This window comes from Drosophila virilis, chromosome 2, assembly GCF_030788295.1.
Source record: "Drosophila virilis strain 15010-1051.87 chromosome 2, Dvir_AGI_RSII-ME, whole genome shotgun sequence".
NCBI classification, from domain to species: domain Eukaryota; kingdom Metazoa; phylum Arthropoda; class Insecta; order Diptera; family Drosophilidae; genus Drosophila; species Drosophila virilis.
Genome location: NC_091544.1, coordinates 12,205,300 through 12,216,268, shown reverse-complemented (window position 1 = coordinate 12,216,268; position 10,969 = coordinate 12,205,300). Strand labels below are relative to the sequence as shown.

At 44.9% G+C, this 10,969-nt stretch overlaps 3 protein-coding genes across 3 annotated transcripts; all 3 read left to right on the top strand.

Moving 5' to 3' along the window:
- The first annotated feature begins 72 nt into the window (after positions 1 to 72).
- LOC6629430 (putative nuclease HARBI1) lies at positions 73 to 1,316 on the top strand. Its single transcript, XM_002054029.4, has 3 exons — positions 73 to 245; positions 298 to 1,038; positions 1,093 to 1,316. The coding sequence occupies exons 1-3, from the start codon at positions 127 to 129 to the stop codon at positions 1,220 to 1,222; spliced, it is 990 nt and encodes a 329-aa protein (XP_002054065.2). The 5' UTR covers positions 73 to 126; the 3' UTR covers positions 1,223 to 1,316.
- Positions 1,317 to 1,681: 365 nt separating this feature from the next.
- Positions 1,682 to 4,048, top strand: LOC6629432 (prolyl 4-hydroxylase subunit alpha-2). Its single transcript, XM_032439527.2, has 7 exons — positions 1,682 to 1,867; positions 1,920 to 2,216; positions 2,786 to 2,970; positions 3,031 to 3,557; positions 3,616 to 3,663; positions 3,730 to 3,874; positions 3,941 to 4,048. Exons 1-7 carry the CDS (start codon positions 1,698 to 1,700, stop codon positions 3,970 to 3,972), a joined length of 1,404 nt encoding a protein of 467 aa, XP_032295418.1. The 5' UTR covers positions 1,682 to 1,697; the 3' UTR covers positions 3,973 to 4,048.
- Positions 4,049 to 4,379: 331 nt separating this feature from the next.
- LOC6629433 (prolyl 4-hydroxylase subunit alpha-2) lies at positions 4,380 to 6,509 on the top strand. The gene is made up of 7 exons (XM_002054032.3): positions 4,380 to 4,600; positions 4,657 to 4,808; positions 4,874 to 5,024; positions 5,081 to 5,274; positions 5,332 to 5,963; positions 6,019 to 6,187; positions 6,245 to 6,509. The coding sequence occupies exons 1-7, from the start codon at positions 4,395 to 4,397 to the stop codon at positions 6,340 to 6,342; spliced, it is 1,602 nt and encodes a 533-aa protein (XP_002054068.1). The 5' UTR covers positions 4,380 to 4,394; the 3' UTR covers positions 6,343 to 6,509.
- The last annotated feature ends 4,460 nt before the right edge of the window (positions 6,510 to 10,969 follow it).

Here is a 10,969-nt window from a genome sequence, read left to right as displayed (position 1 = left end):
ATCAGGTAACACTTTCCACTCAGTGTGGCAACATTGGAAATGCGTATTAATCGATAGGCCTAACTCACATCTCTAATAATTTTAATTTTGTTTTGCTTACTTGCAACCAAACAAGAAACACTAAAAATGACATTTACTTTTGCCATCGCTTGTTTGGAGGCGAAAAAACAACAGATAGTGCATCAGCGCAGAGTAAATAAAACCTCCAGAGCAAACACGTGTGTGCTCAGTCTGCCGGATGCGCGGTGAGTGGCATGCAACACGGCTTTCCTCTCTGCTTTACACTCAAAGTTTCAGATTCATAAAACTATTCCGAGTGGACAAGGAAACGTTTAAGTGGATATTGCGCAAAATTCAACCAGACTTTACACTGTCCTACCTAACGCCGGCGCTTCAACTGGCCGCAACACTCCATTTCCTAGCCACCGGCTCCTACAAGTTGTCCGTGTCAAGGAATCGTCCCGTCAACATTGGCAGGAGCACATTTAGCAGAATACTGCACAATGTGATTCCCCTAATGGAGGCGGTGCTGTGCCGGGAAGCGATTACATTGCGCATGTCCCAGCAGCAGATAAAACAATCCCGCGACTACTTTTATGAGAACTATCAGCTGCCCAGAGTCGTCGCTTGCGTGGATGGAATGCAAATCAAAATCCTGAAGCCGGTGCGAGATGAGACAATCTACTTTAACGATAAGGACTATTACAGCATCAATGCAATGCTGGTGTGCAACTACAACATGGAGATCCTGGCCATAGACTGTACGCATCCTGGCTCGTGCAGTGACCATTATATCTGGAGCAATAGCCAAGCCAGGGAATATTTGTCGCGCAACGTCAAATGCCATTATGTTTTGGCCGACACGGCCTATGCACTGGAAAACTATGTTCTAACACCATACAGAAACGCTGACCAGGATTCGGTGGAGCAGCGTTTCAACGAGAGGCATGCGGCAGCGCGTTCTGTTGTGCAACGCACCATTAACCTGCTTAAGAGCCGATTTGGATGCATGCAGCGGGCCTTGATGTATGATGCCAGGTTTGTAGCAAATGTCGTCAATGTGTGCTGTGCCTTGCACAATATTTGTCGCAGGCGTCGGACGCCGCTCGATGAGAGAGAAATGTTGCACGAGCAGATGGACGAGTTTGATGGGGAAATAGAGTACGAGGACGATGACACTGGCGCACTGTTGCGAGACGAAATAGCATGCACACTTCGCTGACACCTTTAGAGTAAATAGGCCAAAAGTAGTCAGTATTATTAAATATAGCAAGTGTATAAAAAAGGCTAGTATATGCATAAACATTTCAAATTTACCGATAGCCTATCGATTTTCGCGCTCAAAAATATCGACTGCAAGTGGAAGCAGTGGCCAAGCAGCGCACTGCTTATTGCAGGTGTACTGCTTGCTGGTATCTTACAGTGCCAACAAAACTGTTTCAAACGTACCGAGCAGAGCTGCTAAAACTGTGCATATAACTGCCAAATTTTTGAATCGAGTTTAGGATTTTATTGGAATGTAAGAAATCAGCTTACTTTTTCTTGACCATGATGCACAGCTGCCACCTTAACTTCCGCCGGTCCAGCCTAATTGCATTGGATCTGGTTTATGCATGGCATTCCCATTGATATGAGAATTAGTCAAGCTGAAGTCCAACTGCGCGTGTCTGGATCCATTTGCCAGCTAACAGTCACACATGATGGTTGGCATACTGTGCTTGCTGCTGCTGCTGCTGATTGCCTCGGCTCAAAGCGAAAATATCACCGTGAGCGAACTCAAAAAGGTTGTGAAGCTGGAACGCGAGCTACTGCATAATTTGCGCATATATGCCCACGAGTTGGAGAACAGACTTCGCCACATCAATGGGTAAATAGTTGACACAAATGCAGACAGACATAACTAGTTTATTTCGCATTAGTGCGATTACCGAGTACGGCGAGCACATACAGCAGCTCGATGGACATCCCGACTTGTATATGTCGAATCCCCTCTTTGCTTTCCGGATAATAACCCACATGCGCCAGCACTGGCCAGCTTGGCAGCTCTACATGACGCAGCCGCCGGGCAGCGACCAGTTGGAGATGCAGCAGCGACTGATCTCGCTGTTGCCCACACGTGATGCCCACAAGCAGGCGGCACAGAGCCTGCAGTCCCTGTTCAAGTTCTACAACTTTGCACCCGCAAACTTTCTGTTGGAGAACAACAAACACTTGAGGTGAGATTTTTTTTACCATAAGTAACATAGGTAAAAGGCAGTTGGAGACATTTCCCATTTTATAGAGTTTATATAGATGCTTCAGCAGGGCCTAGAGCAGAGTCGATTTAGTCATGTCTCTCAGTCCTTCCGTCCGTCTGTCTGTCCGTCCGCCCGTGAGTCCGGTATGAACGCAAGGATCTCAGAACCTATAAGAGCTAGATACTCCGAGCATTACGATTTTGTTTCCAATAATCGATAACTTGTGCAGTTTTCAAGTAATCGATCATAATCGATATCGAAATCCGGTTTTTTTGAGCAAATCTCGTAAGTTCGAAGAGCTAGAGTTACCAAACTTCACTTGTACTTTCTGAGATAGCATATATATATCAAGAATCTTTCATTCTATAGCTATTAGGTATTGCCTAGGGTATATCCTAGTCGGCAGCTCTCGACTTGTTAGCATTTTCTAACGAAGCTCGAATGTTCGGGCTCAGACTATCTTCTAGTCTTCCAGTCTTTCGACGGGACCTGTTCTTACTATTATATTTCCATTAACTGAAGCAATACCCTGTAATTTACGCGCACAGGCTGAGCTCGTTGGACTGCTACCACATGGGCCGGGAGCTGTACGAGCAGCAGAAATACCACGAGGCAGTCGATTGGCTGGCCGCAGCCGCTGCGAATTACAGCCCTACAACTCTGCATGATAAGCTGCTGGGCGTGTCTCTGGGGCGGATTCATGAAATGCAGCTCAAGGTTTTCAAGAAACTCAGTAGGTATTTGATTTGAGCGCTTCGATAGGGCGCAAACTAATGAAGCCAATCTGTGGCAGATATGCGAGTGGAGGCACTCGGCGTGCTCTCACGCGCTCTGGAGCTGCAGCCGGAGAACAAGCTGCTGCTGAGCCAGCTATACCAGCTGGAGCAGCAGGAGCCAGTGCATCCATTGCCAGCGTCTGCGGCGCCGCCCAGCGAGCTGCAGAAGCAATGCAGGGGCAACAACAAGCAGAACTCGTATTTGGTCTGTGAGTTGAATGACGCCTTGACGCCCTTTCTGCAACTAGCTCCACTGCGTCTGGAGGAGGCGTGGGACGAGCCGTACGTGATCATCTACAAGAATGGCATATATGAGCGCGAGATAGGTCACATGAAGGATGCCTTCGAGCATTGTCCCCCGAGTGCTCGGCTGCGGACAATCGCTGGCGTCAAGGGCTGCACCATTTCCGATAGATATAGTGTGATCACGACCTTGCTCACGGATCGGATTGTTGACATGACTGGTCTCAATTTGCACAGGAACCAAATGTTTCTCTTTGAGTATGGTCCGCGGGAACCGTTCCAGCTACAGGACCTACACCAGGTGAAGTCCATTCAATTCTGTGCATTCATAAATACATTTGCCTTTCTTTCGACTGCAGTCCATCGATGTCAATGTGGAGTCTATTGAGGCTACAGCCATCCTGTTTGTAAGTAAAATGCCAGCCAGCTCGTCGACTGGATAGCTCCTCTTAACTGCTTACTCTATTCGCCAGCTGAACGACATGGCGCTGGGTGGTGCGATTACCATAGCCCACCAAGAAATGGCCGTCTTTCCACGTCGAGGCGATGCACTGATTCTCCAGAACGAAGAGGACTTCCAGTACACCGTGTGCCCCAATGTGGTGGGCAATCGACTGGGTAAGCATTCGGACAGCATTTCTACGCCAACTAGTTGCCTTTTAATAGCTCCTGTTCTCTTACCAGTCCTCATCAAGTTTCTGATGGCCAATGAGTGAACTCTTCCCAGTTCACTGGACATCAAATTTTCACGAGTGTTCAGCTATCGATAATAAAAACGTTTAATCCCCATAATTAGCCAAGATATTGATTAATTAATCCTTGTATGTGACCACCAAAAAGTACGTTCTGCAACAGATCACAGAGAGAAACCTTAAGCAAAGATCTTGAGGGTCATCAAAATATGTTGGAATATTTTAAGGTTTCGAATTTAAAGCTGGCATGAATTGTTGACATCGGTGGGCTCTTTGAACTCTTGCGGCTTGTGACTGTCGTTTCTTGTATTCCAAATCAAGTTCTGCCTGTTGTCAAATTTTTAATCTAGCTTAAAGCATGGCAAACCATTTCGTCTCGTTGCAATCAACACAAATCCACATTTAACGCCAGCTCGAGCGATCCGCCCATCAGAGCCACGTCAAAGATGATGCAGCTCACAGTACTGCGCTTGGTTCTAAATATTCTGGGCTTAGCTGCGGCTGTGGTGCAAGGTGAGACAAGTGAGAGCGCCAGGAGCTACGTCACCTGCATGGCTGACAAGCTGCATCTGCTGGTGATGGAGAGGCAGCTCATAGTCAACCTACACGAATACATCGACAGGCTGCAGGTGAAGCTTGACACGCTGAGAAGGTAATTGACGCAAGCTGTTTACATTCAATATATAGAGATTGATACTATTCGTGCAGGCTGGCCGAGGAGCTGGAGATTCCAATGCAGGCAGCCGAGGGTCGTGAGCAGGAGTTTCTCTCCAATCCCTTGCACACCTACACGCTCATACGTCACATGCACGCGGACTGGACACAGCTGGAAAGTTCCATGCAGCAGCCGGTCGGTCAGGGTAAGATTCCGTGCAGCTCACCACATTCGATTCGTCATATTCGTCCAATCCGTGTCAATATGTAGAACAAATCGATTTTATCAAACAAATGCAACCCGAGCTACCGTTGCACAGCGATCTGATGGAGGTAACGGCAGCCATGCATCGAGTACAGCAGACCTATGAAATGGAGCCGGCAGACATGTCCAAGGGTCTGCTCGATGGAGTGCAGCTAAAGTGGGTATACAAATTTGAGTTGGGTGAATCGTTGATGTATTCTCTACATTTGACAGTGCGAATCTTTCGCTTCTCGACTGCTTTGAGATGGGCGCTCTGCTCTTCCGAGCAGCTGAGTTTCAAGATGCGTCCAAATGGTTGCGAACGGCTCGACAGCTGTGGAATCAGTCCCAGGCCGAACTTTATGCGCTACTGAACGTGTCGCGAGGCGATATAACCGCACTCCTGGCCAGATCACTTATTGCTAACGGTGAGCTTTGCCAAACATAGAGGGCCTGCTACTTGACATGCCTTTGCATCCATTTAGGTGACTTTGTTCATGCTCGAGATCTGTTGGTAGCTGAGCCCGAGTTGTGGGCTCGTAAGGAGGAGTTTTTTGCGGAGTATTGGAATGAACGACAATCAGCAGACTTTAAAGATAGATATATCGGAAGATTGGAAAAACCGTTTGCCAAACTCTGTGGCTCCTCGCACAAACCGAAACCAACTCGTCTGACATGCTATTACAAAACGAATCCGTCTGAGTTTTTGCGTCTGGCGCCCTTCAAATTGGAACTGTTGTCCAAGGATCCTTACATAGCCGTTTTCCATGACGTAATCTACGCGTCGGAGATTGCCGAGCTGATCCGCATCGGAGAGCCAATGCTCAAGCGCACAGCTGTTCAAAACATCACCCAAAACGTGGACACTTACATATCGAAGGATCGCACGGCAACCGGTTCTTGGATATTGAATGGCAATCTTACTAAGCTGGAAAGGAATATGATTTGGCGAATTCAGAGGCGGATCGAGGACATGACTGGACTGCTAATAACCGGCTTTTCTGAACAAGATTTACAGCTCTTAAATTATGTTTTCGGCGGACACTATCAGTCGCATTATGACTTCTTCAATTGCCCGTCATTCCCCCACGATCGTATTGCCACCACGTTGATCTATGTAAGTGCTTCACTTCGCTCGCTTTTGATTAATACCACACACCCTTTCAATGCAGCTCAATGATGTGGTCAGGGGCGGAGCCACTGTCTTTCCCAAATTGGACCTGGTGGTGCAGCCAGAGCGGGGCAAGGTGCTCCATTGGTACAACATGTTGCCCGACACGTTTGACTATGATCGGCGCTCTCTGCACGGCGGTTGCCCAGTTCTGATCGGCGAGAAATTAGGTAACCAACTTTTATTATTTCTACAAAAAGTTTTTCCGCAATCTTCTGTTGTTCCAGCCCTTACGAACTGGATATACGAGTGGGATCAAATTTTCAGGAAACCTTGCTTGCAACCACCCGTGAATCGCACATACTACTTCGAGGTTAAAGATTAAACCTTTTAATCGTAGATTGCAAATTAAATCTTTGCTAAAAGTAATGTTTTTTTTTTTAAAAAGTTCAATAGTATCTTATTATCTTATTATTATGGAATCTCCACGAAATCCCTTTAAGGATAGACAGAGAAACCAGAAGCCCAATAAATTATCAATATATCTATATATGTATATCTCTATCTATCTATATATCTGTATATCTATAACTCTATCTATCTATATATCTATATATCTGCATGTCTATATATCTATATATCCATATCTCTATCTATCTATATATCTATATCTCTATCTATCTATATATATGTATATCTATATATCTGCATATCTATATATCTATATCTCTATCAATCTATCTGTCTATATATCCATATCTCTATCTATCTATATATCTATATCTCTATCAATCTATCTGTCTATATATCTATATCTCTATCTATCTATAAATCTGTATATCTATATCTCTATCTATCTATATCTCTATCTATCTATATATCTATATATCTGCATTTCTGTATATCTATATATCTATATCTTATTTGGCGTAACTAGATGTGGACAACCGGAATCATGAACCGAACGGCAAGACATCGCACCCAATCCACGAAACTTATTGCTGGGCTTGTGGCCATAATGGTCAAGTTCATCGAAATGGCCAAACGTAGTTTACACAAGATTTACTTCCTTCGCTTTCTTTTTCTGTGCTTGCACTTAGCCCATTGCGCCATTAAGTGGGCAATTAAATTCAATTAGCCCCACACACACACACACACACGCACACACACACACTTAACTCCCCCAAATGGCAATGCCTCGCGCCCATATATCAGGAGCTGCTCCTGATGCAGCAGCTCGAACATTTCACTTCGATTTTCTTGGGCGCTGCTAATAATTTCATAGATTTATCGTTGGGCGGGCATTTCGACTGTTTGTCGTTTTGGCGGAGAAAGTTTGCGGTGCTGCAAAGTTCATGACTTCGATTTTGATTTTGATTTTAATTTCCTTTTAGATTGATTGCTTTTGTTAGTGAGTTTTGAATTGCAATGAAATTACCTGAATGTGATACTTAAATTTGCGTTTGAGCTTAAAGTTGGCAAGTTTCTTAGGTATTTTTTAGCTTCAGGCAAGGGGATGCTGCGTGAGTGGGGTTAGGGAAGGACAGTCTCATGTTCGAGCATCACTTTAAGCTAGTGTCATTTGTGCATTCGTCTTGATTTTACTTCACTTCAAATTGAGTCAATAGACAAGTGACAACATCTGGCAACGCTGGTTCTGGCTTACACTATGCCATTCCACGAAAGGTAACTGCGGCAATTTATCAAAATTTGCAAATGGAAGGAGAGTGTGGGCGAGGGACGGAGTTGGGACACGCAGCGCAGGCCACAAAAGCAATTGGCATGCGTGTGTGCGTGATTGCAAGGCTCAGCGTCTATGTGTAGGTGTATTGTTGTGCGCACATGTGTGTGTTTCTGTACTTGACTTAAATTGCTTTTTTCAATGCCACCGGCTGCAGCCATTTGTTGTTGTTGTTGCTGTTGTTGTTGCCCTAGCTGGCTGCCTGTCACATGTGGAGCCAAATGTCATTTCAGCAAAATCCCTCAAGTCGTTCATCTGCCTTGTCTGTGGCCGACTGCAGCTGTGTGTGTGTGTGTGTGTGTGTGTGTGTGTGTGTGTGAGGGTGTACGGAAGAAAACACTGTGCAAAATATGTTGGCAACATTTTTCTGTGGCTGCTTAAATTGCACTGTAGCGACAGGGCTGAGGTGGGGTGGCTGCTTTTGCAAGACAATGAGCAGTTGTTGCTTCTGTTGCAGCAACAACAACAACAACAACTACAATGAGTGTGTGCTCAAAAGGTGAACGTGTGTGTGAGTTTCCTTTTGTTTGTGGCCTATTGCTTGCGACAAATGAGCTAAAGAAATGCAAATACAAGAGTATAACGAAAAGGCAACTTAAGAGAAATAAATGAGAAATAGGCTTGATTTAATAAGGATAGATGCAAAACTGTTTTCTCTGTCTGCTACGCGTGCCCAACTAGCTACACATACATAAGTGCGAAGAGTACAGAAGATAAATTTTTTATCCACTGTTAACACAATTTTTGCGTTGTTGCTTTCGATCCCGTTTAATGAGAGTGAGCATCGAGCAGTGAGCAGAGAGTCGTGTGAGCGGGAGAGGAAAGTTATATGTCCACTGTGTGTACATCAATGCATTGGTCGCAATGCTTTCGATTCCGTTATCCTGCTTGTGGTTGGTGTGAGCGCAGCTTACAGTGAGTGAGCTTTGATACTTGTTGTTGCTATTAGTTGTTATTGTATTAGCACAAGCGCCGGCTTAGCGTAGGCGCGAGCTTAAAGCTGTAATTTAGTCTGTGCGCGTCTGTCATATTGATCGGTTGTCTTGTCGTCGCGTGTGTAGAAAAATTGATATTTTAACAAAGTTTAATTAGTTGCTTAATATTAAACGCGATTAGTTTGTGCTGTGCTGTGTGTGTTATTACAAACTACAATAAATTTGTGTTCTGTCTGATCTGCGCGCTTGAGGGTACATTTTTATGTCGTCGCAATTTTTAGTTTAGAGCTTTTTTTCTTCACAATAAAATGGCGCGCGTTTTAGCTCCGCAGCCGAAGAGAACGAGAAGAGAAGGAGAGAGTGAGAACAATAGAAAACTTTTCTTAAGCCGGGTGAGTAGGTATTTTTTCTTCCTCCTTCTTTATCTTATATACATATTTGAATCATAAGAACTCCAACAACTTGAATCTCTTTGAGTTCACAGATTTGTTTGACAATCATTTATTTGTATTTATTGCGTTGAGCTTGTTGCACGGCTTTCAACATGATCCGTGGCCCGTATTACCTTCTTCATCTGCTCGCTAATAAAATGAAAATGCCAACCATTTTCACTTAAGCCCCCCGTGCAATGCGATAGTCCCGGATAGCTGCTTGTGCTGTCAGTGCTAAAAAATTAGCAACAATTTTTCAGCATCGCATCAAATGCGACGACTGTCAGCCGCATCGTAAGGCAACCTTCCGGCGCTGGGGGAGGCACTTATCAAGTAGCTGACTTACTTTGCCGGCTACACCTTGCCACAGTCTACCCTGCCGCATGCCGCATGCCGCATGCCACATGCCACGCACTTTGTCATCTGCCTGGCTCTGCTTGGGTAATTTGATATGCTCTGGCTTATGCTTTTTTTTCTCCTGTTTCCTTTATTTTATTTGCCACAAACGATTTACTTGCGCGCCGCAATTTGCTCGAAATTTTTATTTAAACAGGAATATGATGGCCGAGATTGAGACTCGTTATAAAGTACCCCTAAATGAATTGTTTGCGCAGCAGATTGAAATTCTAATGCCGAGATATATTGTGGCAGATACGCGGCTACGTACTTGTAGATACGCAGATACTCAACTCAACTTAACTCAGCTGCGGGTCCACCCGTTGGCTCACCTTCAGCTTTGTCTGGCGTCTGGACTCTGAAGGACTTGGTCATGTCCGCGGGCTGCTGCAAAAGACACTCGGCAAATTAATTTGCTGCAGACACCGCTCAAGCAGCTGGGCGTGGTCCCGCCCGCCAAGACGTCCATGTCGACGCCTTGAGTATATTATTATTATTTTTATACCCTTCTCTCGTACAAAATGGGTAAAATAGGCGATGCGGGCTTAGGCAAATATAATTTACTGTAGACAGTAGATAGCTTTGCCCAACCCATATAGCATATATATTCTTGTTCAGCATCTGCCTGTACTTCTATATCGATCCGTCGAATTCAGAGAGTCCTTAGCTCTGGTAGTTGAGTTTTCCAATGAATTAGATTAGATGAATTTTAATTCAATGCATCGATAACTTATCACGTTTCTATGATAACAATAAGAATCGATTAGAAAAAATATAAAAGAAGGGAAAAGATCAGTTCGTATGCTTGTAATCGCAGCTCGTTGTTGGTTACAGGGTATCTCCGCGTCATGCACTCTCTACTAGTTCGCATTTGTTTGTTTTTTTATTGCTGCTGCTATTTGTGTTTTTTGCATTTTTTGCTGCCGCTTTAAATTGGTTTCATGTTCGCATCGCCCACTTGTGGCTGCTTTGGCTTTTCTTGCACCTTGGCTAATTGCAATTGGATGCGCATGTTGCTGACAGCAGCTCGACTGAAGAAGAAGAATCTTTCAAAATTTAAGCGCTTTAAATGAACACCAAACAGCGAAAAAAAAAAGAAAGTAAATCGAGCTTTGGAAGGGCTCCTGGCGTTAATGGCTGTTTTATGGGCAAGCGTTGCGGTCCCTGCGCAGCGGCAGCTGCTGCCAGTGCTAAATATTTTGTCAGTGGCCGGGGCAAAAATCTAATCTATGCAAGATACACACACGCAAACTAGCAGCAACACCAACACAACACACACACGCACACATGTGCGTTTTTTTTGCCCGACACTTTTTTGCTGCATACTTTCGAGCGCGTCGCAGTTAATTGCCCCTTGAAGGATACGCCTCACATTGTACCTATGGAGACAAAAGCATTTCGGTTTGCCCCACGGTGCATGTGTGCGTTTTAATCGGTTTGACTTTGCTGCTGACCTGCGGCGCAACAACAGCAATAGCAACAGCAACAAGGACTACGGCACGAGGACAA

Coding starts and splice junctions, on each gene's coding strand:
- LOC6629430 (XM_002054029.4), top strand. CDS start 127: ATGACATTTACTTTTGCCATCGCTTGTTTGGAGGCGAAAAAACAACAG. Junction 246..297: donor CTCAGTCTGCCGGATGCGCG/GTGAGTGGCATG, acceptor TCAAAGTTTCAG/ATTCATAAAACTATTCCGAG. Junction 1,039..1,092: donor GCCTTGATGTATGATGCCAG/GTTTGTAGCAAA, acceptor TATTTGTCGCAG/GCGTCGGACGCCGCTCGATG.
- LOC6629432 (XM_032439527.2), top strand. CDS start 1,698: ATGATGGTTGGCATACTGTGCTTGCTGCTGCTGCTGCTGATTGCCTCG. Junction 1,868..1,919: donor AGACTTCGCCACATCAATGG/GTAAATAGTTGA, acceptor ATTTCGCATTAG/TGCGATTACCGAGTACGGCG. Junction 2,217..2,785: donor GAGAACAACAAACACTTGAG/GTGAGATTTTTT, acceptor TTACGCGCACAG/GCTGAGCTCGTTGGACTGCT.
- LOC6629433 (XM_002054032.3), top strand. CDS start 4,395: ATGATGCAGCTCACAGTACTGCGCTTGGTTCTAAATATTCTGGGCTTA. Junction 4,601..4,656: donor AAGCTTGACACGCTGAGAAG/GTAATTGACGCA, acceptor CTATTCGTGCAG/GCTGGCCGAGGAGCTGGAGA. Junction 6,188..6,244: donor TCTGATCGGCGAGAAATTAG/GTAACCAACTTT, acceptor CTGTTGTTCCAG/CCCTTACGAACTGGATATAC.